The 19336-nt window shown below is 41.3% G+C and overlaps 1 protein-coding gene across 17 annotated transcripts in view; it reads right to left on the reverse strand.

The window, feature by feature from the left end:
- AFG2A (AFG2 AAA ATPase homolog A) overlaps window positions 1-19336 on the reverse strand; it is a 248554-nt gene that overhangs the window by 92658 nt on the left and 136560 nt on the right. The window contains exons 15-16 of one of the 17 annotated variants that reach the window (XR_009757954.1): window positions 10474-10670; window positions 9056-9071 (exon numbers count right to left, since the gene is read on the reverse strand). The exons of 13 other annotated variants lie outside the window; for them this stretch is intronic. Coding sequence is in view for 3 of the 4 variants with exons in the window: in XM_061585132.1 (XP_061441116.1) it covers window positions 10848-10925 (78 nt within the window). In the remaining variant the exon portion in view is untranslated. 3 more of the 17 variants (XM_061585136.1, XM_061585134.1, XM_061585132.1) reach the window with 3 other exon arrangements.

Here is a 19336-nt window from a genome sequence, read left to right on the forward strand (position 1 = left end):
TATGGAAAAATTGCAGCACCTGATGCACAGTGGCCTGGGATGGATCATGGTGGTGGGACTGACACCACTTGGAGAAAGCCACCCAGGTATGTTGATAAATACGAGTGGTAGATGGTCTTCTCGAGGGCAAAATAATATCAATCACAGCGTCAGACAGTCCAGCTGATCTCAAATGTCCCTGTTCAAACGCCACGCTGTTAGATTGAGCCAAGTAGGGTCCTGGTGCAGTACTGGACCCTGGGATAGGAGATCTGGCCTGACTGGAAGTGTCCAAGGATCCATCATTGACATTGCCAGAAGATCTGAGAACCACGGTCGGCGTGGCCAAAATGGTGCTATCAGAACCAGCTGTGCCCTCTCGGTTCGCGCCTTCCTCAAGGTTTTGGCTAACAATGGTATGGGAGGAAAGGCGTACAATAGGCCGTCTGGTCACGGTGTTGTCAGAGCATCCACTGCTTCTGCTGTTGAGTCCAGGTATCGGGCAAAATACCTGGGAAGCTGGCAATTGCGACTGGAAGCAAACAGGTCGACTGAGAGGGCGCCGAACCAACACTGGAGACGATGGGAAATGGCTGGATGAAGTTTCCATTCTCCCGGAAAGACCTGTTGTCTGCTGAGCCAGTCTGCTGTCACATTCCAAATCCCTCTGAGGTGTTCTGCTTTCAGGGATTGTAGATGTTGTTCTGCCCAGACAAAGATGAGGGAGGCTAAGTCCTGCAGAGGACGAGACCTGGTGCCCCCTTGTCTGTTCAAATGTGATTTTACACACGTGTTGTCTGTTCAAATCAGGACATGGTCCAAAGGGAACAGAGACTGAAAATGACGTAGAGCTAAGTGGACAGCCTTTAGCTCCAGCCAGTTGATGCTTTGAGTTTGCTCTGCGGTGGACCAAACCCCCTGAACGTACTGGGAGTTGCAGTGGGCTCCCCAACCGATGAGGCTGGCTTCTGTGGTTACAACGGTTCTGCGGGGTTCTCTGAACGACGTGCCCTTGGAGAGGTGTTGAACCTTGGTCCACCAGCGGAAGGAGAGGCACAGTGCGGGGCTCAAATGAACTTTGCGATGGTTGGAGCTGGCAATGTCCTGTTGAAATGGTAACAGAGTCCATTGAAGGTGCCGAGAGTGGGCTCGAGCCCATGGCACAATGTGGATTGTAGAGATGAACATCCCAAGCGCTCTGGTGAGAAGCATGATGTCTGCGGATGTTTGTTGCATCAGAGACCTTGCGATGCTTGTGATGGCAGTGATGCGATCTGGAGCCAAAAAAACCATTGCCTGCAGGGTGTCCAACATTGCCCCTAGATGTAGTAGGCGTTGGGTTGGTTGGAGATGGCTTTTGTCGAAGTTGACAAGCCAGCCGTAGGCCTGCAAAACATTGAGGGTGATCATTAAATGATGATGAGCCAGCTCCTCAGACTTGGCCCGTATTAGCAGATCATCCGGATATGGGTAGAGATGAACCCCTTGGGTCCGGAGATAAGCCACTAGGATGAGTAGCACTTTGGTAAACACTCTTGGAGCAGAGGAGAGGCCGAATGGCATCGCTCTATATTGAAAGTGCTGGTGGCCAAAAGCAAACCGAAGAAACTTTCTGTGGGCTATGCAAATGGGCACATGGAGATACGCTTCCTTAAGGTCGATAGAAGCCAGGAAGTCTCCTTCATGCAGACTTTCCGTAATGGAATGTAGTGATTCCATTTTGAACCTGCGATATGTTACAAAACGGTTGACAAACTTGAGGTCCAAAACTGCCCTCCATGATAAATCTCGTTTTGGCACAGCAAATAGGAGGGAGTACACCCCCTCCGACCTCTCAGTTGTGGGTACTGGCTCTATTGCCGCTATGTCCAAGAGGTGTTGTATAGCTGTCTGCATGATTCTGTGCCTGGCTCGTGCGCTTGGGCAAGAGGACGGATGGAATCTGTCTGATGGGATTGCCCAAAACTCTATGTTATAGCCATGACTGAAGAGCTCCCTGATCCAGGAGACCGTAGTGAGGCGCAGCCATCGGTCTCCAAAATGAAGTAATCTGCCACCTATGGGGAGTGTGTTAATACTGCTTGTGTTGGCGAGGACCTCCCCTATATGAGGACGATGAGTTGCCCCTGCGCCCTTGATACTGACCTCTGCCCTGGAAGCGTCGGTTCCAGGAGCCCCTGAATGAAGTGTAGTCATAGGATCTGAAGTCGTGGCCTCGTCCTCCTGGCCGCGTTCCTCGAAAGGGCTGGTTAGTACGGAAGGAAGGGAATCGCCTGAAAGGCCTGTGGCCGATGTTCTTGACAGTGGCCAGAACCGGTTTGTGGGCGTCTTTTGGATCAACCAGCACTGCCTTTAGAGCTTCCTCACCGAAGAGTAGTGATCTGGAGTAAGGAGCCCTGGACAGATTCATTCTGGCCGCTGAATCAGCTTGCCAGTGGCGAAGCCAGAGGGTCCGTCGAGCGACTATTTGAGCCGTCATGGCTCGTGCCCCCAATTGAGTGGCATCCAAGGTGGCATCGGCCACAAAGGCTGCTGTCTTGCGTAATTTTAACAGTGACCTTCTGAGGGCGACAGGATCAGGATTAGTGTCCTCTAGAAGATCATCCAGCCACAACATAGATGCTCTGGCGAAAATGGAGGCTGAAGCGGAGGCACGCATGGAGAAGGCAGTGGCCTCGTGATTCTTGCGGAGGGCGAAGTCTAATCGTCGCTCAGTAGAGTCCTTTAGTTGGGATTCCCCTTCCCTGGGCAAAAGAGATCGTGGACAAGGCGAGCGATTGGTTCATCTATGCCAGGGACGTCTAACTTGGTGGCAAAGTCCGGAGCTAGGGCGTAAAGCCTGTCAGCCAGGTTCTTGAAGCGTCGAGATTGGAATGGATGGGCCCATTCTTCAGAGGCCAATTTGGCAATTGGGTCCGGCACCGGGATGTAGTGTTCAGTAGGTGCTGGGGATTTGAGAACCTTGGCCCCTTTGATAGTTGGAGCGGAAGAAGTTGAAGGCGCAGTCTGGAGACCAAGGGTATTAATTACCCTGCATGCCAGGGGCTGATAGTCTGAGGTATTAAACAAACGATACGATGTATCCTCCTCATGATGTGAATAGTCGCTCCAGTCGCCTTCTTCAAGATGGTCAGTGAAGGTTGGCTCCTCCTCATATGAGGCTTCGTCAATACATCTGCCTCTGGCTACATCGAAGGGATTTGGTGAACAGGAAGGAAGAACTTCATGACACGCACGTTGGTCCATGTTGAGTTGAGGTATGACAGGAACTTGTGGTAGTGACTGCATTTGGGTGAAGAATGCCAGCATGGCTTGAAGTTGGGAGAGGAAATCAGGAGACAGCTGCAGCCCGGATGTGGCAGATGTTTGTGCCTGAGTAGCTATTGGAACAGATGTTTGGAGTGGTAAAACGGAGGGAGGCTCGTTAGGCGAACACTGAGTGGGAAAGCCAGCAAATTCTTCCTCGTCAGAGGAAGCAGCAGGGGAATGAAGAATATTGCTTATGTGTGCCTGAGTTGTTGTGGTGGTGGTTGGCACAGAGCCATAACGTGGGCGTTTTGGTTTGCTATGGCTGGAAAGATGTTTTGTCTTAGCCAGGGCTTTAACATGTCTGGTCTTAGTCGCCTTAGAATGTTGTGGCTTGGCTGTTTGTGATATGCCTGGCTGATCTGGCATCATATTGGCTGATTGCGACATGCCTGGCTGTTCTGCCATCTTATATTAACTTGGGTGCAGTACATGGCCACGGAGGGGGCAGGATGTAAAGACCCGAACTGGCACAGTGTACGACCACGGAGGGGGTAGGATACACTGGCAGATGGCTAAATGCACTGCCACAGAGGGGGCAGGATGCACAATGGTATCAGCGTTAGTTTTAATATAGACTGTATTTTAGACTTGGTACAGTCAGATTAGTGCTGTAGGCTGGATTTCAGGCATGGTACACGGCCACAGAGGGGGCAGGATATACCGAATATAAATCAGATTTAGTACAAGTCAGCCACTAAGATTAAAGTTCCGGCCTTGAAAATACAATCCAGCCACTAGAATTAAAGCTCCAGCCTTGATAATACAATCACAGTAGATTTGTGTGAGTCAGCCACAGGAATTAAAGCTTTAGACTTAATGATACAGCCACAGTAAATTTGTGTGTAAGTCAGCCCTGTGAAAGTCTGTCTACAACACACGTACAACACCCAGACAAATAGCTTGCAGGGAAGGTATCCGTTGGTTAATAAAGGCAAACAAAAAAGGCGGGAAATTTGAATTCAGCAAAAAAAATGGCGCCCGGAAAAAAGAGCGGGAAAAAGTGATCAAAAATGGCAGAGAGAGAAGGAGCAATGGCGGCCATCTGGGGACGAAGTGGGGGAAGGGGTGCCCAGCACAGTCTAGCAGGGGGAGCCGCGGGGCCGAAAGCCGCACTAGCGGCTCCAAAAAACCCCCAAAAAGAAAGAGCAGATAGAAGCCTGTGCGGGATAAGGCAGCAGTAGGCAAGCCGCTGCCGCCGCCGGGAGCAGGGCTCTCCGCGGCGAAATTAAAGTGCCGAGAGGAGCCTGTGAGGGATGAGGCAGCAGGAGGCAAGCCGCTGCCGTCGCCGGGAGCAGGGCTCTCCGCAGCGAAATTAAAGTTGCGGAGAGAGAGCCGGATCACCAGGCTCCAGGGAGGCAGAACCCCGGCAAGTAAAAATAGGTTGGAAAAAAGGCAGGGAGCCGCAGCCGCAGGCTCCCGCCTGGGAGAGAACCGTAGCCGCAGTCTCTCCAAGGGCTCCCCAGAGCGCGGCTTGAGTTAGGGAAAAACCACTACGGGAGAGAAAGAGCTGCGATCTCCCGAAGCTCAAAACGGCCAGAAAACACAGAACACCGCAGCCGCGGTCTCTGTGGGGGTCGTCAGACAAGGAGGAGAATAAACGAAAAATAAAAGGTTAAAGCCAAATCTGGGAGAAACCCAGCCGTGGTCTCTGAGGAAAAAACCTGAAACAAGCAACAGATATAAATGACAATTAAAGACAAAGTAGGGAAAGAAGGACTGGGGAGACACACAAGTGAGGCTGGGTTCGCACCCAGTCAAAACAAATAAACAAATACGAAAGCAACTTAGCTAAATGCTACGCTACAGGATTCTGTACCTAAAATACTGTACCACCCACACAAACGTAATATTGTTCCTCCTGCTGGTGACTTTGCTTGCTCATTTGCAGGAAGGATTTAAAGGTCCCCGTCCCCCCCAGAACAGACCATTTAACTGCAGAGTGGCAAACTAAGATCAATGTGCTGTGTGTGTATGTAAATATGAAGAACCCTGTTTCTCTGAGAAAGAAAGCAGTTTTGCTGCTTAAATTTGTTCAGAAAGCCATTAGGGAATTTATACATGATCAGCAATTGTGCTCCTTGCTATAATAGTATATTTCTTCTAGTGTTGTCATATACAGCTGATGGAAAGGATTTCCTGAATTTCAATGTCACCATGGATCGGAACACACATTTCTGCTGATCAGGAACACCAGGGGGCAACAATAAACATATAAGGTCTGGTGATATATTGAGGAAAGGAAGAGCCAGACACAGGATGCTATGAGATGCACAAATACAACCAAACACAACTGAGAACCCTTCTGCAGGCTTGTTCTGTGGCAGTGAAGAAAGCATACTTCACCATCATTGCATCTGTTCAATGGAGCTCTTCCATATGGCCGGAACCCTCAAAGTCCACTGTGATAAATTAGCTATGTATTTTGCAATAAAGGAGCTCACTTCTGTACCAACGTGGATGCCACAACAATCTGAGATAGTCGGGGCCAGTGCACCACCTGGTCATGTTATTACCAATACCTTTCTGCTTGAGCAACCTGAGCATGTGAACAACATGCTTGGAGGAATGAGGCCTACCAATTGTCTCCCCTATCCTTGCCCTTCCTCGCTGTTGAGGTCTGCCATGACTGTGTGTGTGGACTTCTGAAGTTATGAATGTCTCCTTGAGGTATGGAGTTGTCTCCGCTGTCTTTAAGGAGGTAGCAGTGAGACCTGTGTTAAAGACATCTAAATTTAGACCCTTTAGCTTAGAAGAATTGCTGCCCAGTTTCAAATGTTCCATTTTGGGGCAAGGTAATTGATGGACAACATAGACAGTGTTGGATGATACTGATGATTTGGAACCTTTCCAGCTTGGCTTCAGGCCCAGTTTTGGGAAAGGAACAGCCTTTTCACTCTGGAAGATGACATGGTAGGGAATGGAGGAGGAAAGGATTGTAACCTAAATTTTATTTATTTAATTTATATCCTAGATTCTCCTACCTGAGAGGTTCTCCAAGACCTCTCAATGGCTTTTGATACCACTGACTATAGTATCCTTCTCAACCAGCTGTCTGGGTTGGGAACAGGAGGCTCTGGTCCTTCCTAGAGAATTATCTCAGAAGGTAGTGCTAGGGGACTTCTATTCCACTCCTTAGTTATTGATCTCTGCGGAGCCTCATCATTCTATTCTAATTTCACTGCTGTTTATCATCTATAAGAAACCACTGGGAGAAATCATCCAGAGGTTGGGCTTATCTGTTACCAATATGTTGGTGACACTCAATTGTACCTCACTTTTCCATCTGTTCGTCCTGGGAGGTTACTGACCTTCTCAATCAGTGCCTGAATGCTTACTGGGTTAAATGAGGGTAAATAAGATTAAACTAAATACAGAGGTGTTATGCATGAGAAAAAAAGATTCTGGATAAAGGTGTTCCACCAGATGATATTGAACTACCCCTGAAGGACCAAGTAGTGTTAACTGGGGAAGCTCAGGAGACAGTGGTGGCTAGAGGCTATTTCTACCAGCTTGGGCTGGATTACTAGCTGTGATCCTATCTGGAGAGCTTGGACCTTGCTTCAGTTATCTCCACACTAGTGACTTTCAGGCTAGGACTAATGTAACTAGTGGGGAGAAGAAGAGGGAGGAGAAGAAGCTCTGAAGTTCAATGTATGCAATATGTTCTTGAAATTTAAGGATTTTCTAGATATAGTCAAGCCAAAATATGCCAGCATTATTTATGCAAGCAAGTAATCACATGGAAAACCGCCAATACAGTTTGGATTCAAGTGGTGGCTACTCCATCAGCATAACATGAAAAATGGGGTTTGGACAGGTCATACAGAGGGCTGTCAAGCTTACTTAGTACTTGGGTTACTCAGGGTATTCTCCCCATTGGAAAGGCACTGTTTGGCTAAATGGAATTTTCCTTTGTTTTCTTGCCCTCAAAATGTGTACACTATAAAAGAATGGCCGTAAATTATTTTAGAAAAGATCTTAAGACTTAAAAAAGGGGTGGGGATGGGAATTAACGTGATTTTGTCAAGTCCCTCACCACATTTAAAATGTAAATGTACTGCCTTCAAGTTGATTCCGACTTATGGCGACCCTATGAATAGGGTTTTCATGAGGCTGAGAGGCAGTGACTGGCCCAAGGTCACCCAGTGAGCTTCATGGCTATGTGGGGATTTGAACTCTGGTCTCCCAGGTCGTAGTCCAACACCTTAACCACTACACCACAGTGATAAAACCGGCTAGACGCACAGCAATATGATTTAACAGCTATTCCAGCAAATTTGTAACATGGAAGTATGGGTTAGGGACAGGGAAATCTGCCCTTTTCAGATTATGTTTCTTCACCCTTAGAACCAATATCCTACTGTTTGACTTCTTAGTAATTAATGTAAAATGGCCAATTTGTTATCCATATATAGCAGTTTATTTTTTTCTTTTAAACTAAAAAAATAGCAGCTGTATTATTCAGACCTGCATATTTTAAATACACTCCTGTTCTTACAGGTATTTCACCCTTTCAGTAACAATTCTACTGGCAAGGTATCAAGATAAGAATTAACCCTCCTAATATTTTAGTTTAGGATTACCAACTTTCTCCACCCCTACTTCAATTATCATAGGAAAAAACAGCAGTATTTTTTCTGCATTTCTCCTTCTGGTTACAGCCTAGCAGCTCCATTACACTATAGTGAATAGACTACTTTGTTGTATCATTTTTCTATCCAGATTTGCATCTTTCCTGGGTATGTTTAACAGTCAGCGTAAAGGGTTTGAAGGTTACCTCTAGTCTTCCCCTTCCTCCCCCACTGATCAGACTTCCTTCCTCTGTTTAATAGAGGTGGGTTAATAATGCCTTCATTCACATTGATAAAAAGGGATCCCATGACAGCAGACATTATTCAGATATCCTTGTAAGCTTAAAAAGCACGTCAAAGTATCATGCCTTTCGCAGCAAGATCCTCTTCATTTTTCACATCTTCTCCCTACAATCCTATGTGTTATAGTGGTAAGTGTGTAGGACAAAAAGAAGGAACTGGGAAAATTCTCGTTCCTAAATTCATCTGTGTGTAACCTTTTCATTTCATTTCATTTTATTAAATTTATATACCGCCCATAGCCGAAGCTCCCTGGGCGGTTCACAACAATCAGCATAAAATACAATGAAACACATATTTAAAACAGGTTTTTTTAAAAAAAAAGCTTAAAATTTAAGTTTAAAACAAACATTTTTACACATACTAAAATGCCTGGGAAAATTTCCTTGGATCAGAGCTTACTTTTCTGCTTTAGTCTAATTATTCTTAGTGAAAGATAAAAAGAATCCACAACTTGAATAAAGTTTCATCATATTTAGAAGCATGACAATGGGTCATGATGTTAGAATCATAGTAGAGTTGGAAGAGACCTACAAAGCAATAGAATCCAACCCCCTGCTCTTTTCAGGAATCCAACTTAAAGCACACCTGACTTCTTCAAGGCCTTCAGTGTTGGAGAGCCCACCACCTTCCTAGGTAAGTGGTTCCATTGTCATATTGCTCTAACAGTTAGGAAGCTTTTCCTGATGTTCAGTCGAAATCTGGCTTCCTGTTAAGTTGAGCATATTATTGTGTGTCCTGCACTCTGGGAAGACTGAGAAGAGATCTTGGCCCTCCTCTGTGTCACAACCTTTCAAGTACTTAAAGAATGCTATCGTATCTCCCCTCACACTTTTTCCCTTAAGGCTAATCACGAGTAGTTCTTTAGCATTCTTCTTCTTCTGAAGGTCTTGCTATGGTATCAAGACAACGCTGGAATGAAATAGCAGGAAAAAATCCATCAGTCTGCACAACATTAACTATTTGGTATAAACAATTTTTTTCCAGGGTTATCACCTTTTACATCTCCATTCTACAATGAATTCATATGTCATACACAAGGTATACTTGGTGACCTAACCTCCAAGGTACCTTTCAAATTTGGATACGTTGAAAGATCTAGTATCAGAAACAGGTGTTAAATCTTATAATGAAATTGCCAAAAGGTTAAAGCACTAACCACATTTATTTCAGTATTTCCAAATCCGAAAAGCTGCTTCAACTCAGACTACTAAGAAAATGTGGCACATTAGTGGGAAAAGTTTGAAAATTTGATCTTTTGATACAAAAATATTTTTGATAGGGAAGATCTATTTACTTATCACAGAAACAAAAAAGGTAAAGAAAACTTTCATAATGAAATGGAAAACAATTGCAGCAGGAGATGGAAATAAATAAATGGATATGGAATAACATACCTCAAAGATTTATTTCTACAGACTTAAAAGAAAATCATTTCATAATCCATTATCAATGATATCTTACCCCACATAGAATTGCCAAAATACATTGGATAGCTGTAAATAAACGCTGGAGATGTACTCATACTAAAGTTGATTGCCTGCATATATTTGAGCAGTGTTCAATCAAACATACATACTACGTCACCATTTTAAAATGCATACAAGATATGACAGGGTATATGTTACTGTACAATCCCTATGACATCTTACTAAACTATCTGAGAGAGGGTACAGATCTGGAAATGGTTGCAACTTTATTAAACGTGGCAAAATTCAAAACTGCAAAAAATTGGAAACAGCCTAAGCCACCTCTATTGGTTCAACAAAATATGGCATATCATTATTTGATAAAACTAATGTATTATTTAAAAGGGGGGAAAGGAAAAATATATAGAAAATTGGACAATTTTTATTTCGCAATGGAATACACATGATCAGAAGAACAAGTATTCTTATATTTTATTTAGTTAATTTAATGTATGTACGTTACTAAACATGTTTGCTTTTCTTTTTTGAAATGGTAATACTTGCTGTACTTTAATTTTTCCCCCAATAAACAATATATATAAATAAGAAACTATTCTGAAGGTGATGTTCTAAATTGTGTAACAGGTTTGGTTCTCAGAAAAGGCCTCTAGATAACACATTACAGAACTCGGGTCTACTGAACACTACTCCTATCCCCTCAGATAAGCATGTAATTTCTTTTAAAAACGAAACATGTCTTAAAGAGCTTATCTCAGCTTGAAAGTTAAAGGCGAGGATTCTAGCCATCCTCCCCCAGGCATGAGTGGAAAGTGCTTCCATCTGGGTGATTTTCACTTCTGACTGCATTCCCTCATCACACACTGAATCCCACTTCAGAGATTTACCCATCAGCCTTTTTAGGAGTGGCTTTTCAGCAGTTCAAGGGGCACAGTAGAAAAGATGGGGGGGCTAGAAAAGCCCCAGTGCCCACACAGTGTTCCACATTTGGTCCTTTGGACCCCAGCCATCATCTTCATCACAGGAGAACACAATTGCATGGAAAAGTTCTAAGGTAACCAGTCAATGCAGCTGCTCCATCACACTGCAGCAGAGGAGAGAGAAAAAAGAGAAGGGATGTGGGGCCACTCCATCAGCGCAGCTGAGAGAACAAGCTTCTCCTCTTCTTGAACTTTCCCACACCAGAAGGTTGTTAGAAGAACTTGTAGCACTTTCCACCTCCCCCTCAATCTATTTTCCTTTTCCACTATGTCTTCTTGGATTAGAAGCCTGCGGGCAGGAACTGTCTTGTTTGCAGTGATATGTAAGCTGTTTTGATACCTTTCTTTGACTGAAGATCCTGATACAATTTGACATAAAATAGTACCAGTATACGTTAGTACTGACACTGGTAACTATATGAAATCAAGAAATAATTAAATGTTAACTTTAATATTAAATTATTTTTAAATAATTGAACATAGCAAAGATTTTTTAAATGAACTGCTTAAAACAAAACAGGATTTCTAATTGTATTCCCCCTTAAGAGCAGGTGACCTTAATTTTGAATTACATCTACTGTTACTTGCAGCTCTGATAATTAAAAATCAATGAAGAACAAATGAGTAATACCCTGGACAAAATTAAGGCTCAAATAGTGTTGGGAGGTCCTCATTATAAAGTCCCAGCTAAATTGAAACATTCAAGGATGACATTCTTGTATTATTTGAACCCAATGGGAAGAAACAAGGGTAGGTCATTATAAACTACTTGTTTATAATGTTTATATTATATTATATATTATATAATTATTTTATAATATTATACATTTTATATTTAAATGTTTGTAATATTTACGGCCCTCTGTCAAAGACAATGAAGACAGGAAGCATCCCATCGAGACAAAGCTAAAAATAAACAAGCAGCAATAGTTACATCTACTGGCAACAATAATGGGAGACTGAATGACAGGAAAATAATACGCTGATATCTCCAGTGGCAACTGGGTCACAAAACAGTAACGATAGGATCAGGGTTGTATTGTCACTGATGCTGGGGGCTGCAGCAGATTGCCCAACCAAGCAGACCTAGAGTTGTATCCACTGTTAGTCATACTCAGAGTAGATCCATTAATCTCAGTGGATCTACTCTGAGTAAACATGATTGACCACAGCAACAATGCAAATTTAAAACATGACAATGTGAATTTATGCCTGCTCTCACATTCTTATTATATTTTCCATCAATCCATTATTTCTTATATTTTTAGAAAATCAATCCATTATTTCTTTTGACTTGAGGCAGGATGGATTGTTTCAAACTAATGTTCAACTATTAATTTTTTTCCATATAGCAATTAACCCAAATTGTGTAAATGTAAGCAAAATGTTGGTTTAAGTCTGAAACATATGTGTATTCATTTTAGTGCTTTGTAGTGTCTACATGTTCACTCTGCCTGCATTTATACATTGTTATCACCAAGTTCTTGGATATTATCCCGATATTCCTAGCATTGTCCTTCAAAGTGCATGCTTCATTATGTGGCCTTATCACCTCCCACTGGCTAGCTGAAAATGAGAGGGACAAAAAAAACACTGTCCTCTTCAACAACACTCAACGGCTGATTTATTATTGTTCTTCTCATGACACTGTAGTAACATACAAGTAGCAGTACCAAAATCAAAAGATAGCATATGCATTTATAAATATAAAATGCATTTGAAAAGCACCAGACAGTATATATTGAAGAGCAGCTATATTACCAAATAGGGAATTGTTCTGTTATGAGGAAAAAACTGACACATAATCTCAACTCACACTATAAAGCAAGATGTCAGATTTGTTAACCAATTCCAGTTTCTTGTTCAAATTGTTCCTTGATTATAAAAGACACAGGCTAAGGAACCAACATTGTCAACTAACTCTAGTACCAGATCTGTCCCTTCATGCTTGCCAATAACTCTGTGGACCAAAACCTACATATCATTCAATGCTATCAAGAATACTGCCTGTCACTAGAAACCTTTGGCCATTTATATAAGACAAATGGAGCAGTTACCTACAGTCACAGTGCTACAATACTGGGGTACGTATCCGAGGACAGCATCCAAAAGGACCATACAATTATTTTCACACCTAAGGGGAAATATGGGCTTCTGCTTCTTGAACTGCAGGTTCCCACATCACAAAGTAAATTATTTTTGAAACTGAAGTGTTTTTCATATGCTGTTTGTGATGTAGCATGGGAAGAAAAGAAAAAGTCAAACATTGCACTGGCTGTGTCTAAAGAGGCTCTTGGTATCCTGGCTAATAGATATATTTTGAATACAAATGCAGTATCATTCAAAGCCTAGTTTTATAGATAAATGTTTACAAAACTCTATTTGGCATTTAGTCCATTTCAAAATACCTATTATAATTTTTAGGGAAGCTGGTCGTTTTGTCAATACTTGAGGCCTAATGCTTTCTATTATAAAAGGTTTCAGGTGTTTAGATCTTTGCCAAAAGCTGGGTGCCTTCTCTATCAGTAAGAGAAATTTCACTCTTTTAAGACAGAGGAAACACATGGTTTTTTTCAATGTTTCTAAAGCCCTCTAAAAACAATTGTTGAAGACATAAAGCTCACACCCTAAGGAGAGGAAGACAGCAGGCTTTTGCTTTTGCTGTGAAAACTCACCCACGCTTGACTGAATTATACTGATGGATGGATCTACTGCGAGCTATAATCCAAAACATCCAGAGGGCACCAGGTTGGTGAAGGGTTGCTTAGAGTTATTTGTCCATCATGGTACACCATAGTTAATGGCTTACTATGTATGAGCCAACTGTTCACTTTCTCCAGTGCTAGCGGGGAAAAACAAATCATAATTCCTGGTTTACCGTTATGTCCAAACTAGGGATTATGGTTTGTTTCACTCAAACAAATCACACTTGGTAAACCAAGAACAAACCTTGACTCATCATCTTGGCTTGTTTGACTAAACAAACCACCCAGAGTGCTTCGGCTATGGGGCGGTATACAAATGCAATAAATAAATAAATAATAAAACAAACCATGAACCTTGGTTCAGATGGAACATAATCCCTGGTTTGGACCACGAGCAGTGATTTGTTTCCTTTGCATGCTGATGAGGAGAACAAAACAGTCCAAACTGGCATATTCATGATAAACCATTAGCTATAGTTTACTGTGTCTATAATTTGTTAAGCTTTTTAACAAAAGGTTTCTCTTCACTTAAGCATATTTTGACACAAAAAATTGAAACTTTTGGAAATTTAGCTCAACTCTATGATCACAACCTACACACTCACTTTTTAGTTTAAGGAGTGGAATTGCATTGCTACCTCAGTCCTTGCTACTTTCTGGCAGGCATCTCTCAGGATTTTTTATAGTTTCTCCCACAAATATTTAACTGACTTAGACAGACCTGTGATCCAGTTGCTCCACATTATATACTGAACATGCATTTAAGGAACCTGTAGTGCAACAACCCAATTGTCCCTTCCCTGGTTTAGTCCCACTAAATGTGGCTTTTGACTGTTTTAGCTCTGTGAGTGTGTATGTGGGAATAAGAAGGCTGTATGAGCTGCTTTGCCTTGCTGCAAGATAGCTATACTTCTGTGTTGTTTCTCATACAATGACAGTTGTTTATGATTATGAACCAACCTGTCTCTGCCAAGTGCTGATCTGAGAGAAGAAATGGGAGCCTGAGCAAATACACCACCCCTGAAGCCCACAGGCAGAGACTAAGCTACTCTAAGTTCTTACCATTGTCTGTTCTACAATGTAAACCACTTTCATGTTTTATTACAATCAAGCAGCATATAAATTCTGTTAAATTAAAGTGGCTCTCTTAAAGAACAAATGGGGAGATAAAGGCACGGATCAGTCAAGAGACAAGAAGTGTTAAGCAACAGCTTGGACATAAAAATAAAATGTGAGTTATAACACCTTTATGTGTTTGCATTTTATGTGTGTACTGTTGCTTTTTTTTGTATGATTGTTGAGGTTATAATATTAGTGCTAAACACTCAGATTTGAATTTAAACATATTCAGTTGAAGTTCAACTCTGACAGTCTATTAGTGAAAGATGGATGGATAATAAATTTTACTAGGAGTACCTGTTTGAAATTATTCATGAATATACTATAAGCTTATTAGTTATCTCCTTTTTCACTTATTTAGCCAATTTCCTCAGGTAACTAGCTATGGCATGAAACTCTTAACATATAGACAAGAAGCTGATCTAGAGTGTCAAGTAAATTTAATAGCTTACCTCATTATCGAGACTTCTGTAAAACACCTGCAGTACCAATATTTACCCATTCCAATTTTTTGGAGAAGACACACCCAGTTTGCTGGGAGTAAGCCCCATTCAATTCAAAAGACTTACTTTTGAGTACACTGGTGACAATTCACCTTCTACCAAAAAAAAAGTTCTATGAGTGATATCCAACTCATATTCAAGTAGACACGCTGAAATAAATCGACTTATTTAAATCCAATAATTTCAATGAGTTTACTCTGAGTACTACTAACATTTGATAACAATATAATAATGAGTTGGTTCCAGAGGAAGCTCCTCCAGAACCAAGCTTTCTAATCTGAGCCAAACACACATTTTGAATTCAGATCATTTAGGAATTTAATTTTTTTTTTACACAGCAAGTTTACCTTTATGATATTTGTTGTTATGTGCCTTCAAGTCGATTATGACTTATGGCGACCCTATGAATCAGTGACCTCCAATAGCATCTGTCATGAACCACCCTGTTCAGATCTTGTAAGTTCAGGTCTGTGGCTTCCTTTATGGAATCAGTGCATCTCTTGCTTGGTCTTTCTCTTTTTCTGCTTCCTTCTGTTTTTCCCAACATTATAATACACCCCTGTCTCACACCCTTTCCAATCAGGAGCCAATTGGTTTCTCCACATTCTGTCCTTACAGTAGCCTCTTGTCCAGAGTATAGGTTGCGCATCAGGACAATCAGATGCTGTGCACCCCCATTTATTTTAGAGCATTCCATAGTTTTCCATGATCTACACAACCAAAGGCTTTGCTGTGATCTATAAAGCACAGGGTGATTTCCTTCTGAAATTTCTCAGTCCATTCCATTATCCAACGTATGTTTGCGATATGATCTCTGGTGCCTCTTCCCTTTCTAAATCCAGCTTGGACATCTGGCATTTTTCGCTCCATATATGGTAAGAACCTTTGTTATAGAACCTTGAGCATTACTTTACTTGCATGGGATATCAAGGCAATAGTTCGATAATCACTGCATCCCCTGGGATCCCCTTTCTTTGGAAGTGGGATGTATATTGAACACTTCCAGTCTGTGGGGCATTGTTTAGTTTTCCATATTTATTGACAAAGTTTTGTCAAAATTTGGACAGATTCAGTCTCAGTAGCTTGTAGCAACTCTATTGGTATGCCTTCTATTCCTGGTGATTTGTTTCTTCCAAGTATTTTAAGAGCAGCTTTTACCTCACATTCTAAAATTCCTGGTTCTTCATCATACAGCTCCTCCATGAATTAACCTGGCATCCTTGCATCTCTTTTATAGAGTTCTTCAATGTATTGCTTCCATCTTCTTTTTATTTCGTCTTGGTCAATCAGTGTGTTCCCCTGTTGATTATTCAACATCCCAATTCTTGGTTTAAATTTCCCTTTCATTTCTCTAATTTTTTGGAATAGGGCTCTTGTTCTTCCCTTTTTGTTGTCCTCCTCTATTTCTAAACAATAACTATTGTAATAGTTCTCTTTGTCCCTACGTACTAGTCATTGTATTGTTGCATTTAGGGTTCTAACCATGTTTCTGTCTCCTTTTCCTTTCCCTTTCCTTCTCTCTTTAACCATTTTAAGAGTTTCTTCAGTCATCCATTCTTTCTCTCTTTTTAACTAGAGGTATTGTCTTTTTGCATTCTTCTGATAATGTCTCTGACTTCAATCCATAGTTCTTCTGGTTCTCTGTCAACTAAGTTTAAAGCCTCAAACCTGTTCCTTATTTGATCTTTATATTCTTCTGGGATGTTATTTAAATTATATTTTGGCATTATGATTGCTTTGTTTTTCTTTAGCTTTACTCTGATTTTTGATATTACCAGTTCATGATCTGTACTGCAGTCTGCTCCTGGTCTTGTTTTCGCAGAAAGTATGGAACTTCTCCATCTTCTGCTACCCATTATATAATCAATTTGATTCCTATATTGACCATTTGGTGATGTCCATGTGTACAGTCTTCTTTTTGGTTGCTCAAAAAATGTGTTTGCGAGAAACAAATTATTGGCTTCATAGAATTCAATACATCTCTCTCCTGCATCGTTTCTATCTCCTAAGTCCCATTTCCCCAGAATTCCTAGTTCTTCTCTGTTCCCTACGTTTGCATTCCAGTCCCCCATTATTATCAGCACATCTTGTTTTGGTGTGTGATCAATTTCTTCCTGAACTTCTGTGTAAAATCTCTCCAGTTCCTCTTCTTCTGCGTTTGCCATTGGAGCGCAGACTTGGGTGATGGTTATGTTAATAGGTTTCCCGTTTAATCTCATTGATATCACTCCCTCAGACCTTGCATTGTAGCTCCTAATTGCTTTTGCTACATCACTTCTCACTATTAAAGCAACCCCATTTCTTCTTAATTTCTCATTTCCTGCATAAAATATTTTGTAGTTGCCTGATTGAAAATGTCCCATTTCTGTCCATTTTAATTCACTCACACAAAGTATTGTAATGTTGATACATTCCATTTCTTGCTTGACAATTTCTAACTTTCCCTGGTTCATGCTTCTCACATTCCATGTTCCTATTGTATGTGTCATATAACTCTGGACTCTCCTTTCACATCTGTGAGCATTGGCCTCTGGGCTTCCTTTCGGCTTTGACCAAGCTGCATCATTAGTCACAGCATTACTTGTACTTTGCTTTTTATGATATACACTATACCAATTTGGACATGTTGTCCAATAATTCATATGCCTACTGTAATTGTCTATCTTCACACTACTTCCACAAGGTGAACAAACTATTGTGACCTCTTCCAGATGGTAACATATGCTCAGTATACTACGACTGCCTATCCATCTTCATTTTACTGGAGAATGCTCACTCTGAAATACAAGGATTGAAGGCTTCAGGACATTACACTGAAAATGTATGAAATCAGCACAGTGGAAATTATGTGCTATGAGCCATGGTGCTTGCTATTGCCTTTTTGGAAAACTAATCAGAACATACCAAAAAACAAAAATAAAAATGGAGATATAGAGACAAGGTGTTATTGGATATAGTTTTTTCTTTTGACTAGAAGATAATTTTATTAGTCTTAAAAATGTTGTGGTGTAGATTTGTTAAGCAGAGAATAACAGCGGTCTGAAATGCATGTGTGCCAATGTGTGTGCATCTACCTAAGAAAGCAGGCTTTTACCCTGCATTGAGATAACTGAGACTTAAGACTTAGCAAAATAAGAAAAGCTACTTTATTTATAGTAGATAGAAAGGCATACCTGGTTCTAACTAACTAAGTTGGAGGCACAACGCCCAGGCTTGGGAGTTACTCTCATGGCTAGGAGAGAGAAAGCAGAGACAAAGGTGTCTCCTCTCTCTGGGATAGTCGGAGAAGAGTGGAAAGGGCGGAAGGAGGAGGGGCAGATAAGCTTCCCTTAAGATGTATCAGTCTAACATCCGGAAGGAAGTCAGTCAGAGCATCACAGGTAAAGGTAATCAAGCCTATCCATCTGGAGGACCCTAACTCTATCTCCCTTCTGGAACATAAACAAAAGAACAAAAGAGAAGTTGCTCTTGCCTCACTTCCAACAAAAAATGTAGTAGAAAGAGTGACATTTTCATGTTTACCAATTGCTGTAAACTTGACTTGTAACAAAACACGAGAAATAATAAATACTCCTGGTGATGGTGTGCTGCTCCTTGCCTGCCTGGTTGAGTATATGGAGAGAGAACTGTGCTCAAAGCTTTAGATTGCTTTTGCAAGATGGTACATGATAAAAGAAAAATGGATGCGTTTTGGAAGAACCTTTCAAGTGATCTGGTATGCAAGGCTTACCTGACCTGGTTGTTTCATTTCAGACATGTGTATTGTTAGTTTTGGATAAAAAGTTTGCTGAAATATGTTTAATACTCTTCTTTTTTTGTGGTGTAGGAACTTATCCCTGATTCTTTCCATGTTATTCCTACTTCTGGTACTAACATTTCTGTTAAAGAGTAATGTCCAGGAACGCATGTACTTCATTAACTGAGGTGTTACTGTATTCTTAATTTGTATAACTTTAGTAATGTGTTCTTTTTAGCTTCCCTTGTTGTAGCTTTACAGTTTGCCAGAGTTTGTATGTGCATATTTTTCTTCATTTGAGCAAGACCTATTTGATTCTGCTATTTGACCACAATGAGATCTGTTAAAAAATTGTTTACAGCATTCCTAACATGTAAAATTGTAAGAGATATTGGAAAGGCTGTTGCAACTAGATTTGATCCAAAGCTCTCTAGCATGAGTGGAGAAGCATTTCCTGTCACATAAGGGAAGGGGTATGCATCTTCCACCACTTTCTCCTTTATCTGAAATCCCTGGCACCATATCCCACACAATTTAGAGGATCTCCTAACCCTCAGGATTTGCTTTTTGGGAGGTACAGCAGTCTGTAGCATAGACGAGGGCAGAAGAAACTATTAACACCCATTATCTATGGTTCTTAGGATCCAAGCCACTGTAAAAAAGAGCAAGGAAGTAAAAAGAAATACAAATAAATTCAAAAAGAGAAA

This window comes from Rhineura floridana, chromosome 9 (assembly GCF_030035675.1).
Source record: "Rhineura floridana isolate rRhiFlo1 chromosome 9, rRhiFlo1.hap2, whole genome shotgun sequence".
Classification (NCBI taxonomy): domain Eukaryota; kingdom Metazoa; phylum Chordata; class Lepidosauria; order Squamata; family Rhineuridae; genus Rhineura; species Rhineura floridana.